Below are 21,799 nucleotides of genomic sequence, written 5' to 3' on the forward strand. Positions count from 1 at the left end.
GCTGGCTCAGACTCAGGCTCACCTCCCTGTTTCCAGCATTATACCCCAGGGGCCTCTTGTACGGCAATAGGCACTCTGACGATGGCCTTGGTGATCAGGAGCAGCTGGATGACATCACTCACTTCCAGGAGGATAAGGAAGGACAGGAGTGACAGAGCCTCTGTGGCAAGCTGGGAAGGCCAACGCTGTGTGGCAGAAAGTCCAGCAGAGGACCCTGAGGTCCATCTCAGGGCAACCCCACTTGGCCCTTGGTGGGAGGCTGTGGGTCAGGCACCCTAGTTGGGGAGAGGGAGAGCTGCTGGCTGGGACAAGCTCAATAAAGTCTTACTATTTATCTGTTATCTGTGTGTGAAGTGGGGAAGAAGGTCCAGGGAGAGCAGGGCCCTCAGTGATCTAGTCTCCCATTACCTCTGAACTGTCGCCTACTTCTCTCTTCCTCCGTCACTGGCTCCAAACATACTGGCTGTGTGCGTCTTAAAATTGACAAACAAGCTCATGCCTTAGGACTTTTGTGCTGGCTTTTCTGCTGAACAATGACAGAGGTTCTGTTCTTAAAAGCTCTCACCCAGGTATCTACCCCCCAGGGCTAACTCCCTCATCTCCTTTCAACCCTACACAGTTACCTTCTCATTGAGGGCTCTTCTTTTTTTAAGTTGCAACCCACACTATATCTCTCCTGACACTACAGCCCCCAATCCCCCCTTACACGGCCGTTTTTTGCCCATGATATTTATTTATTTATTTGTTGTCTGTCCAGCTGAATTTAAGCTCCACTAGGGCAAGGATAGACAGACACATGTAGAGATGAGATATACAGGTATAATATTTTTTTTCCTTTAATGGTATAATCCAAACATTGAGAACAATGTCTGTCATGTATGGATGAAGAATGGAAGTGTTATAAAGGAATTGTCCCTCAAATCAGTGAAAATAAAGTCAGCCGGCAGTAATTCTCCAGGATGCCACAAGAGGGCATCACCAGCCCCGATACTGTCAGTCTGAGGCGGCTCCACCTTCAAATTCACCTAAACCAATTTTGAGCCTCAGCTTTCCTCTACGCTGAGGGAGGAGAGAAAACTTAACAAAATACAGTTATATATTTCCATAAAGCTAAATGGATTTTCTATTTTAAAGAACTGCCCTGGCCGGTGTGGCTAAGTTGGTGGGTGCAGTCCAGCAAAGCGAAAGATCAAACGTTTGATTCCCAGTTGGGGCACAGGCCTCTGTTACCAGTTCCTAGATCGAGATGTATGCTAGAGGCAACGGATGGAAAACACCCATATTTCTCTCCCTCCCCCTTCTCTCTCTAAAAAAAATAAATGAATAAAAAGCAAGTAATTATATTTCTATTTTTACATTTTTTTAAGCAGAGTTACATAAGTGCAACACTTGGTGATAGAAGCGGGCCTTGCCTGAGATGCTCAGGTACTGCCTTGAAAAAATGTTTGTGAACAGATATAGCTAAGCTCAAATTTGAAAAGTTTTATTCAAGGCCTCAAAAAAATGTCAACAAGATAATCTATAGGTAGCAGACGTCCATTGGTCGACCGCTCTGTGCCAGGCCCCAACCCAGACATAAAAGACAGACAGTTCAAGTTAATGCTTGCCGTGCTTAGTGGTCTCTAACGTGTGAACAGAAATCTGCAGACTTCGAAACGAAGCGAAAGTCCTTGAAGTTCTTTTACATATGTGTAGGTGCTACTAGGTAAGGTTATGGTGGGAACCTCTCCCGGAGCTGAGTCCTTCCTCCCCAAAGGAGAGCGCGGGCCTTTTTTCCATCCACGTCTGGCATTGCCTCTAGCAAGAGCACACAATTCTATCCCGGGAGAACAAGCTGCACGTCCCAAGGCACGTCTAGACTTGAATATTTTTCTAAAGACAACCTACAACATAGAAACATAACGCCACCTACCGTGAACGACCTTGAAGCGCGAGACTCACCGCGCCGCCGCCCCCCCCCCTTTCTATTTTACACAACCAACAACCCCGCTCTAGCGCTGGGAAGGACTTAGAAATTAATGTAGGGAGGAAAGCAACCTGTGGCTTATGTTAGTAACTATAGCCACTATTACAACTTAGAAAAATACACTATAAGCTCTGCCAAAAGTTTACATACTTAGAAAAAAAAACCTAAAAACTCCCAAAAATAGCTTCTATAGGTACAGCGTTGGTTGCAAAACGTTGCTAGTCAAGTGTAAAATAATACTTTCCTACCTAAACAAAACAGCTGCCAGAAAGCCTACAGTACAAGTACATACAAGGTCTACTTTTCATACAATATTATGAGCCCTGCAAACGCAAGGCCTCAAAAAATTGGGTATAAACTCAGAATTGTTCCTCTCCACGGAAATCTTTAGTAAAAGGCGAAAGATTTATGCGATCTGAAGAGAAACCAGAGTATGTCTTCCTAGCAGCCTCATTCAATTCTCGGGTAACCAGCACTCCTAGATCAGCAATAGTAATTATTTCCACAAAAGAGTTAGTAGCTTCTGCCTTACTTAAGAAACACTGTGAAAACAGTCTCACGTTTCTCACGCTTAATGGGTAAAAAAAGTGGAAAGAAAAAAGAATAATCTAGCCATTTTAAAGTAGGCAATCTCCTGTGTGCAATGCATTGTGGGTATGTAAATGAATGAGTCGCTCACTCCCTCCCGGTTTCCGGAAATACCTTAAATAGTTCTTTAGTTTTCCCGCTGGCCACCAACAGAGGGCAGAGCAAAGGCTGCACTGGGAGGAATATAGAAGCCAGATCCAACGCGCAAATCTTTTATACATGGAATTACAAGTTAAAATTTTTCTTGAATTTAAAAAAATTAAAATTGAATTTTAAAAAAGGCTTCAAAAGAATTGTCTTCATATATTCATTTAACAACAATTTATTGAGCACTATGTCAAACCCTGTGCCTAGGAGGCAGGTAGGTGAGAAGAGCACTGTTAATGGAATGTTCAGTGATACATAGGCAGAGCATTAAAGGATCCATAGAAGTAAGGCGTTCTAGGCAGAGAGGCACCATGCACAGTTATGAGCAAGAGTGGTGAAGAAAGGTTAAGGGGTTAAGTGGCAGGAACCAAATGTTGATGGGGCTTCAATACTGAGCAAAGAGCTTGGATTTACCTTATGAGCAATGGAAAGCCATTGGAAAGCTTCAAAGGAGAATAATATGATCTCATTGGTGTTTTAAAGCATCATCAGCATCACTTGGTGTTTTGGGTTGAATTGCATCCCCCCCCAAAAATGGTATGTTGAAGTCCTAACCCTTGGTACCTCAAAATGTGACCTTCATCAGATAGGACAAGGGTCCCAGGGTCTGGGCAGCTCTTGCTAAATGCTATTTTCTTTTTAAATCCTCACCCAAGGACTTTTTTTCCATTGCTTTTATTGAGAAAGGAAAAGAGAGTGAGAAACATCAATGAGAGAAAGAAACATCATACACCCCCCAAATGGGGAATGAACCGGCAATCTTTTGGATGACACTCCAACCAACTGAGCCACAGTGGCAAGAGATAAATACTATTGTTACTAAATGTTAAAATGTAGCATGGTGTTTTGTAGATGCAGCTGTAAATAGGATGAGCTTGACAGGAACTCAACCTGATAAGTGTAGCCAATTGCAAAGAAATCAACATGTAATTAACCAAACAGTGTATATAAGCAATGGCTACGCCTCCCTCGGGCCTTGAATGTGAATTCCCTGTCTCCTTACTTGCTGCAAGTAAATAAAACTAACAATGACCAGGTCTTATTCTTGAACAGAACACCCCAAGTGGGCGAACCCCTTGAGTTCAGTAATAACTTCATTTGGAAATAGGGTCATTGCAAATGTAATTAGTTAATGTGAGTCCTACAGAAGAGACAATAAATTTCTGTAATTTAAGCCACCAGTAGGGGTCAGCATTGCTACTCCAAGAACAAACAATTCTATCCCAGGAGAACAAGCAACACATTCTCAAGCACACCTGAAACATGAATATTTTCCTGAAGACAACCTAGTAGACAGGGATGTAATACTACCCAAGGTGAATGACCTTGGAGCCCCTTGGAGCACTAGTAGGAAGACCCATACACTCACCCATCCTTCATCTCTTTACTCAGTCAACAAATCTGCTTTGTTCCTGGTGCTGGACAGGCTTCTGAGGCCAGCCAGACATATTTTGGGGTGACAAACTTTGCTCCCCCTCAGAAACAATTTAGGACACTGAGCAGTAAAGCCAGAGGGAAATAAATGGTAGGCTGGACCTGGAAATAGCCTGGATTGGCCCAAGAAAAGAATATAAAGTAAGGAGAGAAAAACTTTTAGGACAGGTCCCTCGAGAACAGAAGCCTAAAGGAGGGGTGTGGCAGAAGGAATGTGTGAAATTAGGAAGGCTGGAGAAAACCAGGAGTGTGGACAGCACAGAAATCAAAAGCAGAGAAGAAGTTTCGAGAAGGAAGGAGTGGTGTGTACTGTCAAAAGTCTGACCCAGGGAGAGGCACTGCAGCGTGCGTTTGAGTCGCACCAGGGCTATGGCTGGTGGCCTCGTCCTGAGCTGTCTGCACGGAGTGAAGGTGGTGGGAGCCCGACTGAAGGGAGGGGGCGAGCGGAAAGCAAAAGCAGAGAACGCAGCTGGAGTGTGGGTGCGTCTTCTGAGAATTTTGACCCTGAAAAACTAAAGAGACTGTAGCTGGAAGGGTTGTTGAGGCAGAATAGTGAGAAGCTAGGAAATTTCCTTGGCAAGTGGAATGGGGAGACTGTGACAGGTGAATCGACTGGCCGAGCAATTTACAGCCAGATACAGGTCGCCAAGGCAGAAAGCCCTGGGCGCCTACCAAGGTCCAAAAGTGACCCAGGGTGCTGAGCTGCGTGGCTCAGTTTGTTGGATGTAATCCGGCAAAGAGGAATGTGGCCAAGTTTGATTCAAAAAGGCAGTCGGGGCACTTGCCTAGGTTGCATTTTGGTCCCTGTTAGGGCATGTACCACATATTTCTCTCTCACATCAATATTTCTCTCCCTTTCTCCTTCCCTTCCTCTCTGTCTTAAAAATAATAATAATAATAGCCCTGGCTGATGTGGCTCAGTGGATTGAGCGCTGGCCTGGGAACCGGCCAATCGCGGTTCGATTCCCAGTCAGGGCACATGCCTGGGTTGCGGGCCAGTTCCCAGTGGGGGACGCATGGGAGGCAACCACATACTGATGTTTCTCTCCTACTCTTTCTCCTTCCCTTCCCCTCTCTCTAAAAAAAACAAATAAATAAAATAATTTAAAATAATAATAATAATAATAATAAATAAAAACATGACCAGACCTCAGCCCCATCCTGGCCTTCCCTCCCCTGGATATCACTGATCCTGCGTTTTAGACCTTCTGACCTTTCCTCCATAGTATAACATCTAGGCTTCAGTTTTATTTCAGCATCAGGCCCAGTAAAGTAGCAAAACCAGGCCGGTGACACCAGGACCAGCTGCAATGACTAATTACCCCACCCCACCCCCAGCTCCAGTACCAGCGAATAAGTGGAGGCCGGACCTTGAGAGCACACACCTGGCAAGTTGACGCACAGTCTATTGAGATCCTTCCTTGACACCTCACCTAAGCTCCCAGCCTTTAAAACCCTCAAGACTAAGACCCCAGTGCGCACTCTCTCCTTTGCCTTTCCCCTCACAGGCGGGCATCTCCTGAACACTAAGGGGCCCCATGAGACTTGCAAACAGGGGAGCAATGGACGGGAATATTCTGAGATTAAAGGCAGCCTTCCCCCAACTTTTGTTAATACTAGGAGAATGTTAAACATGTTTGTTTAAACGCTGATGGGAAGTAGCCAGCAGGGAGGGAGAGTGAAGATCCAGGTGAGAGGAACTAAACAATAGCCGGGAAGGGGATGGGAGAGGGGCCGGAGGAGGAGAATGGGGGCCGCCACGGGTGAGAGACAGGCCCAGACTCTGACTCCCTGGTGACAAATGGACGGAGGGAAGGGGAGCGGCGCGGGTGAAAACTCCACCACGACGATGATCGATGATCGTTCACGGAGCTGGGCCCCCTCGCCGTTCCCCTGAGGTTCCTTCCTCACTCGCCCCCTCGTCCTCCCTCTCCCGCGGCCTTTTCGGCAGCAGGGAAGGCCCGATTGTCCTGGAGCCGCAGAAGAGCCGGACAACCGAGCCAAGCCTTTGATGGAGGTCCCACTGCCACACCCGACACGTCTCCGGGGGGCCGTCCGGCTTGTTCCCGGGCACCCGCTTTGGACCCTCTCGCAGAAGCCCTCCCGCACCTCCTCCCAACCCTCCCTCCGCAGACTCGCTGAGAAAAAGCACAAACCATGAACTGCCCTCTGCCACCCTGCGACCTGACCCATGCCCGCTTCTCTCCTACTCCCGGCACAGGCCGGCTCCCCGGGGCTGGTGGCCGCGCTGCTTCCGTGCGCTCCCCCTCAGTGGCCCCAGCCGTCTGTCCTCTCAACTGACCACTTCTTCCCCGAGGACCCAGCAGGCTCCACGACCGCCCAACTGAGCGGGAACGCGGGCAGGGAGCGGAGGGGCCGGCGGGCCTGCGGCGCGCCCGCCGTGGAAAACGGTGAGCAGCCGCGACAAAGAAAAGGCTTCGCTTCGTTTTTAACAGGCGGGCGGTCCTGTCAGAACTTTTTTCCAAAACAAAAAACAAACTTTCCTGAAGCCACAAGAGGACAAATGGAACTTTTCATGCTAAACAGCTAGTTTCCACTGAGCTTCACCTTAAGAACTTAGTGATCTTTACTGAGGACGCATTTCCACCAACTGGTACGATTTTGAGTTAATTTTTACATTAGACTTTTAAAAGTGACTTCTGTGATTTTCTAAACAATCTTGAATTGAGTCACACATCAGAGATTTCAATGTGTGTGTCCTTAATTAGGTGAAATAACTTCTATACTAAAAGAGTTCTTGATTTTCCCCTTATCTCAACTTCCTCTCTTCTCTTTCATTATGACTTTAAAAATTCATAATGAACTAATTCTAACTCCACAGAAAAGCGTAGAAGACAAAAACACCTGGTATGCAGATTTAATCGATATGAACATCTCTTCAAATGTGCTTTAGATCTATTTGAAAAGCAAATAAAACCTTGCACAGCCCGCTCTCCCCCACGTTGGAGCCGGTGGAGGCTTGCGGGACGCAGGACTGCTGAGGGCAAACTGGTCTGGGAGGCTGTGGTCAGGGCCGTTTCTGCTGGCTCTAGGCAGGGCCTCAGAACCCGAGGGGACACACAGCTCTCCCGAAAAGGGAAGGTGTTTATGCCCCTGATAAACTAAATGATCTCTAAGCAAGAGATACACTTACGTGCACAAGGAAAGAACCACAGGGTGACACACCCAGTGATCTGAGTGACACACTCAGAGTGATCTGAGCCCACGAAAACAGTGAGGTTTGTGCCGAAGTCTGAAACAACCTTCCTGCTAAGGCCATTAGACAGAATCTGTGCAATACTGTGCCCATCAAGGACTTAAACTCATTAAAAACTAGCCCAGGCTGGTGTGGCTCAGTGAATTGAGTGCCGGCCTGGGAACCAGAAGATCTCTGGGTTCAATTCCCAGTCAGGGCACATGCCTGGGTTGTGGGCCAGGTCCCCCAGTTGGGAGCGCCAAGAAACAACCACACACTGATATTTCTCTCCTCTTTCTCCCTCCCTTTCTCTCTCTAAAAATAAACAAATAAAATCTTCTTAAAAATTAAATTCTTTTAAAAATAGAAGTGTGGCCCTGGCTGGTGTAGCTCAGTGGATTGAGCACAGGCTACGAACCAAAGAGTCGACAGTTCAATTCCCAGTCAAGACACATGCCTGGGTTGAGGGCCAGGTCCCCGGTATGGGGGGCGTGCTCGAGGCAAGCACACATTGATATTTCTCTCCCTTTCTCCTTCTCTGCCCGTCTCTAAAAATAAAATCTTTAAAAAGTAAATAAATACATAAGTGTGGGTTTGTTTTCTTTCTTTGAAAAAAGTATTTATTTTTAGAGAGAGGGCAAGAGGGAAAAAGAGAGGGAGAGAAACAATGTGCTGGAGATATATCAATCAGTTGCCTCTCGCAAGCCCTCAACTGGGGACCCGGCCCACAACTGAGGCATGGGCCCTGACTGGGAATTGAACCAGTGACCTTTTGGTTCACAGGCTGGCGCTCAGTCCTGAGCCATATGAGCCAGAGCTGGGTTGGTTTTGTAAAACAAAACCTTTATATATACAGTTGAAACCTGCTCTTATATACCCACAATCCCACTTGCTCCTCACCATCAACTGTGCTACCTACAATTTTAAAAAAGATTTTACTTACTTTTAACCCTGGCTGGTGTGGCTCAGTGGATTGAGCTCGGGCCTGGGAACCAGAGGATTGCGGTTCGATTCCCAGTCAGGACACATGCCTGGGTTATAGGCCAGTTCCCGGGATGGGACGCATGAGAAGCAAGCATACAATATTTTTCTCCCTCTCTCTTTCCCTTCCCCTCTAAAAAGAAATAAATTTTTTAAAAAATAAAATAAGAAATGTCGTTAAAAAAATAAGATTTTACTTACTTTTAGAGAGGGAGGAGGGAGAGAAACACCAACTGAGTACCTCTTACATGCCTCCAACCGGGGACCTGGTCTGCAAACCAGGCGTGTGCCCTGACTGGGAATTGAGCCTGCCACCTTTCAGTTCCCAGGCTGGACACTCAGTCCACTGAGCCACACCAGCCAGGGCCTATCCACTCTTCTGAAGTTGGTATGTCCTCCATCTACCCTTGGTCATGTGTTATTGTTCTGCTTTTGCTTTTTTATCCTCACTGGAGAATAAATTTCTTCATTTTAGAAAGGAAAGGAGAGAGAGAAACCTCGATCACAGGCCTCTCACAGGCACTGCAGTGAAACCTCAGCCTAAGAATGTGCCCTGACCCAAACGCAACTGCAGCCTGTTGGGTGTTTCGAATGACGCTCCAACAGACTCAGCCACCTAGCCAGGGCTAAACCTGTAGTATTCATGAGAGCTGGGGTCTGGGAACTCTCAGCCTTTGGAGGCGCGATTTCCCATGTTTAACTGCACAGCTCAGGGAACTGGATGCCCTGGGCCCGCGCGGGCCCGCGGCCGAGATGAGCAGCAGCAGCTGCAGCTGCACCAAAAGCCAGGAGTACGGGGCGCAGGCCCAGGTGGACGCTCAGGCTGGCGATGTCCCCCATCGCACCGGACCACCTGGGACAGGGTCTCGATGCCAGTGTGGAGGCAAGAGAAGCCCAGGAGAGGCTGGAGTGAGGGACCGAGGGGAAACGGGGTTAGGCTGGGCTGGGCAGCCAGTCAGTCTGTGCGGAGGGAGCCGAGGGGAGGTTTCAGAGGAAAGTAGAGCCGAGGGAAGCTCCGTATCCAGAGCTGGACTAGGCTGGCAATGCAGCAAAGCAGCCAAGGCGGCAGGGGCGGGGAAGAGAGGCAGTAGCAGAGGGTGAGCAAGAGGAGTGAAGAAACTACCTCCTGGCACAAGAGGGCAAGATCCCACTCACCGCTCCCTTCCCTTTTGCTAATACCTAACTGACCACCTACTATAATAAACCACCTGGGACATAATATAGTGACATCACTTTAAAAAACTCCAATTCCCATCTATGTATTTAAGGTTTCTCAGATCTTCTACTTTTGAAAGCAATAGAATTCGTAACAAACAGTTACTCCATGTGAACCAACTGAAAAAAATTGTTCATTATGAGATGTATTTCCAGTAAATATGAACTTTTTTCTTTTAAAGATTTCATTTATTTATTTTTAGAAAGAGGGAAAAGGGGGGAGAAAGAGAGGGAATGAAATGTCAACGTGTGGTTGCCTCTCACACACCCCCAACTGGGGACCTGGCCCACAACCCAGGCATGTGCCTGACTAGGAATTGAACTGGCAACCCTTTGGTTCACAGGCTGGTGCTCAATCCACGGAGCCACACCAGCCAGGGCTGTGAACTTTCTCTTAATGTTAAATCCACCAACTATCTTTAAGAACTCAGAAAGTGAACATATAACAGAATGTCAAACTATAAGTTTCGGGAACAGATTTGGGGTTCCGTTGCCCGTTGCAGAACACACAACTCCCAATGCCAGAGATGGGTAGAGAGGGAGTATTTATTAAAAGTTATACAGATTTAGAATGATGGCAGAATTCTGTTCTTAAGTCCCCAAATCCCCCAAATAGCCAAAAACACACAGTCCGGCCTCCGCTTGCCAAACCAGGCCAGTCCGAGGTACCGTGTCCCAGAAAGCTCCGCTAGGCTCCCACAGTTTCCCGCAGCACCAGCGGGACGGCTGTGCTCTCTAGCTCGGCAATCGCTCAGCTACCGGCGCTCAGTTTAAATACTTGCCCCGCCCCCTCCCCACCCTTCCAGTCTCCCAGGATTTCTTGCATCTCCCGGCGGTTCCTCGCTTTTTCTTGCAGACGTGGCAAAGCTTTCCCTCCCTCTACCTGTTACTAGTCCAGGCAGGTGTGGCCAGCGGTGGAAATGCCTCCGGCCTCTCAAGGCAGGGTGATCCCTCTCCCCTAAAGAGCTGCAAGTTCAAGTTAAGGCCCAGTCTCCGGTGGCACAGCAATTAGAATGAGCATTCCTATGTGCTAGCCTGCTCTTATTTATATGCAAACTCACTCTTAATCACTGTGCTGCTGCTCATCCCAAGCCCCAAGCTAGGCTTGTAGGGGTTTGGGGCTTCTCAGCCTGCACCCGTTCTGCTGAGACCTCGTTCCACACCTGCTACAAACATAGTACAAACACAAAACCAAAAACACAAAAGGAAATTCCAAGAGATTCCGTTTCCCAGCGCTGGTTCCCAACCATCAGCTCCCCTCCCTGGCAGTCACCGCGACCTGTCTCTAATTCATCAGAGTTTGAAAGTCAAATTCTTAGGAGAGCTGTAGGGAGGCAGTTCTTATCACTGCAGTCAGCAGGATTCTAAGGAAAAGCGCGCCATTTCCTTTAGCTTCCGGGGGCGAGGCCGTTTCACCGGAACTGTTGAATGGGTACCGCCCGGGCTTTAATGATGCAGATTGTGATTGGCTGTCATTCAGCATTATGTTAATAAAATAGCTGGGGTTTTTTTAAACTTAAAATTTAATTTCCACTTAAAATGTTAGCATTCATTGTTAAATGATAGCATTTGAGAGATTGCACATATTGAAAAGCGTCTCTCTTTGCCAGTGGAGCCAGAAATAGGGGAAACTACCTTACCATGACTAAAAAGTCTATGGCTGCCATAGACCCAGCAGAGGCGGCACAATTCTCGTTAAGACTATACTTTCAGGGATCATTTCTATAGTTTGTTACTAGAGAAGTTTCTCTGAACGTGTAGAGCACCCGAAACCACGAGGAGGAGGCGTGGCGTTCTCTCCTGAGCGTGAAGCTGGCTTTTGGTGTTGCTTCGGTAACTGCCACTTGCCATTGATGATCGTTCTTCTTCCTGCTCGCAGGGAGTGAGAGGGAGAGAACGCTGTCTGAGTGGTTTCGTTTTATAATGTTCGCAAAAAATAGTGTTTTGTGTATTTGCTAGTGATATGTTAGCGGAAGAAGTGGTTTGCTTTTGATAACACAACACGTTAATATAAAGCGTGGTTGTCAGGCCGGAAGTTTATTGTAGGTGGATTTATCATGTTTGCGTGTTCATAACTGGCATAGAATGAGTTCTAGTTTTCTTTTTCCTTCTTCCATAACTATGTTTACCATTTGCTCTTCTGATGATTCACCATGTTGCACAAGAAAACGTCATTTTGATATTTTAACACATTCATACATCCATTGACTGGTTTCTTGTGTATATTTGGAATTGGGGTGCACCCTACAACCAACCAAATCAGCACCAGCCAGGACAGTTTTTTGTCATTGGTTTTGTAGATTTTTATATAAGGAAAGGGAAAGAAACGTCAATGTTGGGTTGCATCTCATGTACTCTCCCATGGAGACCAGGCCCACAACCGACCAGCCAGGGATGGCTTTCCTTTTTTTTTCTTTCTTTTGTTATGAAAGAGAAGGGGAAAGAAAGATTACTAACGTTTTTATTTATTTATTTTAGGGAGAGCAAGAACATCAGTTTATGTTATTTAGGCATTCGTTGGTTGTTTCTTGTGTGTGCTCTGACTCCCAGTTTTTCATTCTGGCTAACCAAGCAAAAAAAATTTTTAAGGAGTCAAATTTATCAAGCTTTTATATTTTCTGGGTTCTGTGTCATACGTAAAAAGGCTTTCTTCTCATACATATTATTAAGAGAAATTGACCCAGGTTTCTTTGACTACTTCATATAGTTTTATTTTTGCATTTAGATCCCTGGCCTGTTTGCTGTTTATTCTGGTATGTGTTTATTCAGCTGTGGATCTAATTTTACATTTTTCCAAACGGCTAAAACTACTGGTACGAGAGAGGAGCTAATTGCTCCTGGAATTTTTGGCAAACCTTATCTGAACCATTGCAATTTGGAGATCAGAGATTTTGTAATTATCATTAATTCAATTTCTTTAGTATTAGGCTATCCAAGTTTACTTTTTTGTTGTTATGTCAATTTTGACATACACATTTTTTCTAGGATTTTACCCATTGTCTAAGTTTTGAAACGTATTGATGTAAAGTTCTTTACTTTTCTTAAAGGTTTTATTTACTTATTTTTAGAGAGGGGAAGGGAAGGAGAGAGGGAAAGAAACATCAATGGGTGGCTGCCTCTTGTGCGCCCCCTACTGGGGACCTGGCCCCCAACCTAGTCATGTGCCCAAGACTGGGAATCAAACTGGGGAAACTTTGATTTGCAGGCCTGCACTCAATTCACTGAACCACACCAGCCAGGGCTAAGTTCATTAATTTTTTTAAAGATTTCGTTTATTTATCTTTAGAGGGGAAGGGAAGGAGAGAGGGAGAGAAATATCAATGTGTGGTTGCCTCTCATGCGTCCCCTGCTGGGAACTGGCCTGCAACCCAGGCATGTGCCCTGACTGGGAATCGAACTGCGATCCTTTGGTTCACAGGCTTGCACTCAATCCACTAAGCTACAGCAGCCAGGGCAAAGTTCATTAATTTATTTTTTTTAATATATTTTATTGATTATAACATTACAGTTGTTCTATTCCCCGCCTTCATTCCCCTCCACCCGCACCCTCCCTCCCCCACCATTCTCCCCCCCTTAGTTTATAACCACGTGTCTCAAGTTCTTTGGATTCTATATTTCCCCCACTATTCTCGCCCTCCCCCTATCTATGTTCTACCTACCATCTATGCTATTTTCTGTGCCTTCTCCCCCCTTCTCCCCCTCCCACCCCCCTGTTGCTAACCCTCCATGTGTTCTTCATTTCTATGGTTCCACTCCTGATCTAGCTGTCCTCTTGGTTTGCTTTTGTTTTAGGTGTGGTTGTTAATAACTGTGTGTTTGCTGTCCTTTCACTGTTAATATTTTTCATCTTTTTCTTATATAAGTCCCTTTAGCATTTCATATAATAAGGGCTTGGTGATGATGAACTCCTTGAACTTGATCTTATCTGAGAAGCACTTTATCTGTCCTTCCATTCTAAATGAAAGTTTTGCTGGATAAAGCAATCTTGGCTGTAGGTCTTTGGATTTCATGACTTGGAATACTTCTTTCCAGCCCCTTCTTGCCTGTAAGGTCTCTTTTGAGAAATCCGCTGACAGTCTGATGGGTACTCCTTTGTAGGTGACTGTCCCCTTATCCCTTGATGCTTCTAGGATTCTCTCCTTCATTTTGGTCTTGGCTAATGTAATTATGATGTGCCTTGGTGTGTTCCTTCTTGGGTCCAACTTCTTTGGCACTCTCTGAGCTTCCTGGATTTCCTGGAAGTCTATTTCCTTTGCCAGACTGGGGAAGTTCTCCTTTATTATTTGTTCAAATACGTTTTCCACTCGTGGCTGTTTCTTTCCCCCTTCTGGTACCCCTATAATTCGGATGTTGGAACGTTTAAAGATGTCCTGGAGGTTCCTAAGCCTCTCCTCATTTTTTTGAATTCTCATTTCTTCATTCCTTTCTGGTGGGATGTTTTGTTCTTCCTTCTGGTCCATTCCATTGATTTGAGTCCCCGTTTCCTTTCCATCACTATTGGTTTCCTGTGCATCTCCCTTCATTTCAATTAGTTTAGCCTTCATATGTTCCTCTAATTTGTGACTTTGTTCCTCTAATTTGTGACTATAATCTACCAGTTCTGTGAGCATCCTGATAAATAGTGTCCTGAATTGTGCTTCTGAGAGGCTGGCAATTTCTTGGTCGCTTAGAGTTATTGGCTCTGGGACTTTGAGTTCTTCTCGCGCCATCTTTCGGGTTGTTCGTGCCTGTTCCATAGCAGGATCAGAGCCCTAAAGTGTTCACTAGCACAGGGCAACTAAGTCGCTGGGTTGTGACGTTTATGTGGGGGCGGGGTCAAAGAGGGACTAATGCGTCCGGTCTGCCGCCTGCCACCACGGCCCTCACCAGTGCCGCAGTTGCTGCCCTCACCAGGCCCAGGCGTTTCGTCCCACTGCACGCGAGTGTGCCACCGCCATCAGCCCTCGCCCCCTGGGGCCTGCGTGGTCTTTCTCACTGTGCGGGAATATGGGCCCGCGGTCTGCCCCGCACCCCAACTGGTTCCCGTCTGCCTGCGCGCCTTGGTCGGGGGCCCTGTCCTGCCCGACCCTGCTCGCTGCTGGCTCCGCCCCTCTTACCGTCCGGTTGAACGGTTAGATGTAGTCGGACTTCCGTATAATTCAATTTTCTGTCCTTTGGTTGTGTCTTTGTTTCTCCAAATCTTTGTTGTAGTCAAACTTGGTTGTGGGAGAAGGCACAGTGTTTCCACCTATGCCTCCATCTTGGCGGAAGTCCCAAAGTTCATTAATTTAAAAAAATATTTTTTTTATGTATGTTGTGTTTGTCCTTTTATCTTCTCTTTCATTCTGTATTTTGTTCATTTGCATATTTTGATCACTCTCACCAGGTTTGTCTAGCTCATTAAGACTTTCAAATAACTAACTTTTCTTTTGGCAGTTTTATAACTCAACAATCAGCAATTAGTTCTCATCCACATTATCTATAGCTTTTTCAAAGTAGTGGCAGGTATGTAGGTAATCAACACCTAGACCATGTTTGGTCATTTTCATCCTCATTGTGGTTTTTGGACAACCACACTGCGATATGGTGTGGGACATTCCTTAACCCTTTGGCCCAGACAACTTTGTTGAGCCTGGTGTCCATGTGCACATCTGGAGCCCCATCTCCTTCCTGGCCAATTTCGGATCTCTCTGAGTTCCCAAGGGGCGCCCTACTTGAAACCCACTCCACGGATGTCTGTGAATTTTGGTGTACTCTCCGGTCACCACCACATGGGGGCAGGACAGCCTTTCCTCTCACCACCCTTCTTTGCAAGAGCCACTCTGCCAGACCCGAACTGGAAAGACAAACAACTGGTATTTTTAAATTCTCTATAAATATCTTTTTCACTGGCTTCTGCCTTCTCCCCACTTCTTTCTTGTTTCTTTGAATCCCAACCTTGTAGCTTTTCCCCAAAATTATTGAACAAGGTATCAGGAATACTTTAAACTAAGAATGTATTCTGCTTCAAGGCTAAAGAAAACATGAGTCCTGCCTGGTGTGGCTCAGTGGATTGAGTGCCCTCCTGTGAACCTAAGGGTCGCCAGTTTGATTTCCAGTCAGGGCACACGCCTGGGTTGTGGGCCAGGTCCCCAGTAGGGGGCGTGCAAAAGGCAACCAATTGAGGTATCTCTTGCACATCGATGTTTCTCTTTCTCCCTCCTTTCCCGTCTCTTAAAATATAAATACATAAAATCTTTTCAAAAAACATAAATAAAGGTGGCTTAAACAGATGAGTGGGTTTTATTTTTCTTTGTTTTGTGTTACACAACAAGGAGTCTGGTTGTAAGTGGTTGCTGGCATTGGTTCAGTTGTTTAGCAAGGAACCGTGCTGGGCTCGTCCTACCTTCCTACTTGGCTCCTGAGTGTGTTGGATTTTTTGATCTGATGACTATCGACCTACCTCATGATCACAGGGCAGCTGTCACAAATCCAGACAGAACATCCGTGTCCAAAGCAAGAAAAAAGGGTTATAAGATGTTATAAGTGTCCTAGCTGGTGTGGCTCAGTGAATCGAGTGCTGGCCTGTGAACCAAAGAGTATCCAGTTCCATTCCCAGTCAGAGCACATGCCTGGGTTGCTGGCCAAGTCCCCAGTGGGGGGTGCGTAAGAGGCAACGGCACATTGATGTTTCTCTCCCTCCCTTCCCCTCTCTCTAAAAATAAATAAATAAAATATATTTTTTTTCTTAAAGAAAAGAAGAGAACCTATCCTGCCCAGAAGTCCCGAACACTCCCACTTATATCTCTGGTCAGAACTGTGTGTCACCCAGCTGACTAATTGCATGAGAATCTGAGAAAGCAAGTATGTGGCCTTTTTATTTATGTAATTTATTTATTTTTACTTTTTAAAGTATATTGTATTGATTATGCTATTACAGTTGTCGCAATTCTTCCCCCTTTGTCCCTTCTCCACCCAGCACTCCTCACTCCCTCAGGCAGTCCCCACACATTTGTTCATGTCCATGGGTCATGTGTATAGGTTCTTTGGCTACTCCATTTCCTATACTGTACTTCACATCCCCATGGCTATTCTGTACCTACCTATTTGTACTTCTTAATCCCCTTACGTCTTCACCCATTCCCCCACACTGCCCTTCCAACTGGCAATCACCAAAATGCTCTCTGTACCCATGATTCTCTGTTCTTGTTTGCTTTGTTTTTTAGATTCAATTGTTGATAAATATGTATTTATGGCCATTTTATTGTTTATAGATTTGATCTTCTTTTTCTTAAATAAGTCCCTTTCACATTTCATATAGTATTAGTTAGGTGATAATAAACTTTAGTTTTTTCTTGTCTGGAAAGCTCTTTCCTGCCTTTCCATTCTAAATTATAGCTTTGCTGGGTAGAGCAATCTTGGCTGTAGGTCCCTGCTTTTCATGACTTCAAATATTTCTTGCCAAACCCTTCTAGCCTGCAATGTTTCTTTTGTTCTCAAATCAGCTGACAGTCTTATGGGAGTATGTGCCTTTTTTAGTCTCCAGTGTGGGGATGAGTAAGGTTGAAGGGGGCAGGGAATGGCCGGTGTATTACCCTCCCACAGTTGCGTCACAAACAACTGCTCATTTGTTTTCTTAATCACTTCCTAAGGCCTTTTGGATGAATCCTCATTCTAGACTTATTGTTCATCTTTCCGTTTTGGCTGTAATCATTCGGACACTCAACCCATGTATGGATTGAGGCAATGGGGCAGGTAAGGATCCACCCAGGACCCTGGGGCGGGGGCGGGGGCCGGGGGGCGGGGGCAGCAGTGAGCACAACCAACAGTCCCCCTCAGCCCTCCCCCTCCAGGCGCCTGGCCCTCCTCCACTCCGACTGCAGTCAGTCTTCCCGCGGCTTCTTCCCAACCACCTTCTGTCTCTTCATGGGTTTCTCGGTTTTCACTTTAGTTTTGCAAATCCCCAACCTGTCTTCTCCTCTTTTTCACTGTTGTTAAGTAGAAAATTAAAGCAAACAAAAGTTGAGTGCAGGGATGCCGTTTCAATTCATGACACCATGACTCCCTGTATCCCCACCCGTCACCCTGTGCCCACGGGTTTATCTGAAAACAAATCTTATTTTTAGTAACTTCCCTCACTTGCTCTGAAGTCTACACTGAAGTTAACATAGCTACTCTCACTTTCTTTTGATTAGTGTCAGCATGGCGTATCTATCTCCATTTATTTTTATTCTATATGAGTCTTTCTATAAAAAGTGGGTTTCTTATGGGCAACATACAGTGGGTCTTGGATTTTTTTCTATTCCCCTCCCCTTCGGCAATCATGAGCTTATTCTCTGTATCTATTTTTTAATTGATTTTACAGAGAGAAAGGAACAGGGGGAGGGAGAGAGAAACATTGATTGTTATTCCACTTATTTTTTATTATTTTTTATTTATTTATCTTTAGAGGGGAAGGAAGGAGAGAGGGAGAGAAACATCAATGTATGGTTGCCTTTTGTGTGTCCCCTGCTGGGAGTTGGCCTGCAGGGAACTGGCCTGCAACCCAGGCATGTGCCCTGACTGGGAATCGAACCGTGATTGTCTGAGTAGCAGGCCCGCACTCAGTCCACTGAGCTACACCAGCCAGGGCTTATTCCACTTATTTATGCATCCATTGATTGATTCTTGTTTGTGCCTTGACCAGGGATCAAACCCACAACCTTGGTGTATGGGTACAATGCTCTAACCAACTGAGCAAACCACCGACCTGGGCCATTAGTTTTTCCTGAACTACTTAAAAGTTGCAAACATGACCACTCTTTAGCTCTAAGCATTTCAGCATGTATTTCCCAATTGTTCAGTTTGTTCCTCTGATCAGTTTTTGTTGGAAACAGAAAGGTAAATCTAGAGGCTGGGCTGGATTTACGTTAGACATTTTTCACTTTATCATCTCCTGAATGATGCTATATACTTCATATTACATCCTATCAGCAGACACACACTGTGAGGTTACCCCACTACTAGTGATGCTATGTTGGGGCACTCAGTTACGGTGATAACTGACCCATGTTTCCAAGGTGTGCTTTCCCTTGGCAAATTGCTAATGGAAACAATCTGCAAGCAACACTCTGGGACTGCGCAACACCCTGCGCTCAGTAACATGCACCCAGCGTCCACTGAACTGTTCTTCCACTGGGGACTATAGTACAGTTCCACTGAGTATTATTTTTATTTCAGTGGCTATATTTTAAAATATATTTCTAGTTTTTTCACATATTGTTTTATCTTTTCCAATGATTTTTAATTTTTTATATCATTTTATTTTCTATTATTATTTTTTATCCTTTTGTTATTATTATTTATTTATTTTTTTTGAGTGGGGGAAAGGGAGGGAGAAAGGGAGGGAGAGAAACATCAATGTAAGAGAGAAACATCGATCGGTTGCCTCTCTTAAGTGCCATGACCAGGAATTGAACCCACAACCTTTTGCTTTGCAGAAGGATGACCGACCAACTAAGCCACTGAGCCACACTGGTCAGGGCATTGTTATCTTTTTTATATTAAACATACCAACTGCATAGACTTTGATTGTTCTATTGCCAGTGTGAGAAGAGGAGGGCGTTTTTTCTCTCTCCCTCGTGGTGGTGTGTCCATGGTAACATGCTATGGCTCCTGGCATGTGGGAGTGTCCCTAATCCAATGGCCTTGTGCTTGCTAAGGTTTTAAGGGGTTCATTATTCTCAGACCATGGGCCTCTGTAGAGTCAACCTCCTTGCGGCTCTGACTTCTTTCTCCATTTCTGGCATAAAAGGAATTCTCAACTTTGGGAACTTTGAGTTTCCCGTGGGTTTTACTGGTTTGGGAACCACTTGGTGTGAATTTTTTTTTAACTGTTGCATAAATTAACCTATTTATTATTGGCTAGCAATGTTTCAAATTGTGGAGCTTCTACTGGTCTTTCAGTCCCTTCAGTCTTCTGACGGCAGACTTGACCGTGACGGCAGAAGTGGTGTTGGAGATCCAGGCACTGCCAGCGACCGTGTTCATGCAGGAGCCACGGGGCCAGGTCCCCACCGCTCGCCTCTTCATCTTGGTTTTGCCACAGAAGGAGCGAGTCTACTCAGCGTGCTGGCTGGTCTCAATTTTCTTCACCATTTTCCTGAGGGAGGCGCCACAACAGGTGCCGTATTTACCAATGATTCTGACTTTCTTGGCAGGTTTAGCCATTTTGCCCCAAAGGAATTCGGACCCCAAGAAGAATGGTATTAATTTTTTGACTTCAAATTCCTGTAACAGGAGGGTATTTGAATCAGAAACAAATTATGTGGGCTGGAGCTTTATCACCCATGCACACCCAGGAGAAATTCACTAGGTCTTCCCAAGGTTGGGAAACTGGAAATAAGGCCCCCCCCTAAGAAACCCGTGTGCCCCAAGGGTTCCAGACCAGTCTCAGAAAACAGCCGACAGGTTTGCAACTGCCTGGACCCACGTGTGGAAAAAAGCAAAGGAGGTGGAGATGGGTCTGAATTTACATCACCCTCCTAACTCAGGAGGTATAGAAAAATAAATAATGAACCTCCATGATTCATGTAAAAAATAAAATTTCCTTAGTGTTACAAAGACTCCTCTCCAATCACTTTATCTCTCTGCCAGGGGCAACTGCTCTCCTGAATGTTAGCATTGTCATTCTCAAGTGCATCTTTATTCTTTTATTACATATGTATGTAACCCTAATACTCCACGTCTCTCTAGCATGGCTCTCATCCTCAATACTTCACCAAGAATGCCCAAGGTCACCAATGACTTAGGTGCTAGCAAATTTAAAGGATACTCCCATGTCCTCGTCTTAGCTGCCTCCTGTGCAACTCTCCAGAGTTATTTTTTCCTTCACTTCTTCCAAGGCGTCCACTCCCTGGTTTTCCTCATCCCTTCAAATAAGCCTGGCCTCAACTCCTTCACTCCCTTCCTCTGCCCACACCACTAGTATGCCCCATGGCTCAGTTAGGGGTCCTCTCCTCTCCGTCTGGACTCTCTCCCTGGGATATCTGTCACATCCCTGACCAAATACTTCACACAAAATAGCCAAACCTGTCTCGGGCCTTGATCTTTCCGTAAGCTCCTACTTATATATTCAACTGCTCTTTTGACATCTCCACTCTTAAGTCTTCTGGGCATCTGACTCAACATGACCAAAATGAAACCCTTGACCTACTGTGTTAGAGTGGCCAGTGATGCAGGAGGTGGAAGAATTCACGAAGAGAATAAAGTTTGTATTCACTCGCCAAGAAAGGAGAGGGCCTGGTGTGGTGAGATGCACCAGCACTGAGCTGTAGGGGCTTTGAGCTTTTATCGGACCCTAATAGGATTAAAAGGGGGAGGTTGCTGTTGTGAAGCCCCTGGGCTGTCTGGGGGTTGTAACAGGGGTGTTATCTTCCGCCTGGGGCTGCAGGAGCCCTTAGTTCTGTTCTTGCTTCCAGTCCTTTCCAGTCCTGGGACAAGCTCCGAAGAGTAAAATGGCGGTCACGTTCCCCAAGGTCACAGGCCTGCTAGGCCAATGGCACTACGGTAGCAAATGGTGCCGGCTTTGTCCTTGCAGACCCCTCTCCCAGACCCATTCACTTCACAACCGCACTCTTATTTCAGGGAATGGTTCATCACCCACTCAGTGTCTCTAGTCAGACACCAGGAGTCACCCAGGATAACCCCTTCTTCACCCCCACACCCAGCCTGTCAACCTAGAGGTAACCCAAGCAAACTTAGGTTACCAGAGACTGAGTTCATGTGGAAACAGCAGACAAATTGCAATTTTGGAAACGCATGCTGCAGCAAGCAACAGGCCAGCCTGGGGAGGGTTTGGGACAGGATGTGTGCACGGGCAAGGAGCAAAAAGAGGGGAGATTCAGCCCGACTCCGAGCAGTAATTTCGCTGGCTTGAGGATGAAGAGAGATTCTTTATTATTATTATTATTATTTATGCTGTTACGGTTGTCCCAATTTTTTCCCTCTTTGCCCCCCTCCATCCAGGTCACCCCCCATGTCCATAATTAACCCCCACACCATTGTCATGTCCATGGGTCTTTCATACATATTTTTTTAAAAAAATGATTTCATTTATTTTTAGAAAGAGGGGAAGGGAGAGACAAAGAAGGGGAGAGAAATATCAGTCTGGTTCCTGTCACACACCCCCAACCAGTGACTTGGCCCGCAACCCAGGCATGTGCCCTGACTAGGAACTGAACTAAGGGACCTTTGGATTCACAGCCCAGTGCTCAATCCACTGAGCCACACCAGCCAGGGCTCACATTCCTTGACAAATGCCTTCACTCCCTTTC

The 21,799-nt window shown here is 45.9% G+C and overlaps 1 protein-coding gene, 2 non-coding genes and 1 pseudogene across 8 annotated transcripts in view; 2 read left to right on the forward strand and 2 right to left on the reverse strand.

Moving 5' to 3' along the window:
• Positions 1-316, forward strand: part of ARMH1 (armadillo like helical domain containing 1) — a 41,646-nt gene extending 41,330 nt beyond the window's left edge. For 5 of the 6 annotated variants that reach the window (XM_037069670.1, XM_037069671.1, XM_037069667.1 and 2 more), the window contains one exon: positions 37-316. In XM_037069670.1, coding sequence (XP_036925565.1) covers positions 37-279 — 243 coding nt within the window. In that variant the 3' untranslated portion in view covers positions 280-316. The remainder of the gene's footprint in view (positions 1-36) is intronic. The other variant, XM_037069672.1, reaches the window with a different exon arrangement.
• A 1,969-nt stretch (positions 317-2,285) lies between these two features.
• Positions 2,286-2,401, reverse strand: LOC119003391 (U5 spliceosomal RNA). Its single transcript, XR_005069952.1, has one exon. It is a non-coding gene; the product is annotated as a U5 spliceosomal RNA (small nuclear RNA).
• Positions 2,402-11,224: 8,823 nt separating this feature from the next.
• Positions 11,225-11,439, forward strand: LOC119003384 (small nucleolar RNA U3). Its single transcript, XR_005069944.1, has one exon. It is a non-coding gene; the product is annotated as a small nucleolar RNA U3 (small nucleolar RNA).
• Positions 11,440-19,346: 7,907 nt separating this feature from the next.
• LOC119003345 (60S ribosomal protein L37a-like) lies at positions 19,347-19,949 on the reverse strand (annotated as a pseudogene).
• Positions 19,950-21,799: the final 1,850 nt, after the last annotated feature.

Source organism: Sturnira hondurensis, unplaced genomic scaffold (assembly GCF_014824575.4).
Source record: "Sturnira hondurensis isolate 20B ecotype Veracruz unplaced genomic scaffold, ASM1482457v3 Scaffold0018725, whole genome shotgun sequence".
Taxonomy (NCBI): Eukaryota; Metazoa; Chordata; class Mammalia; order Chiroptera; family Phyllostomidae; genus Sturnira; species Sturnira hondurensis.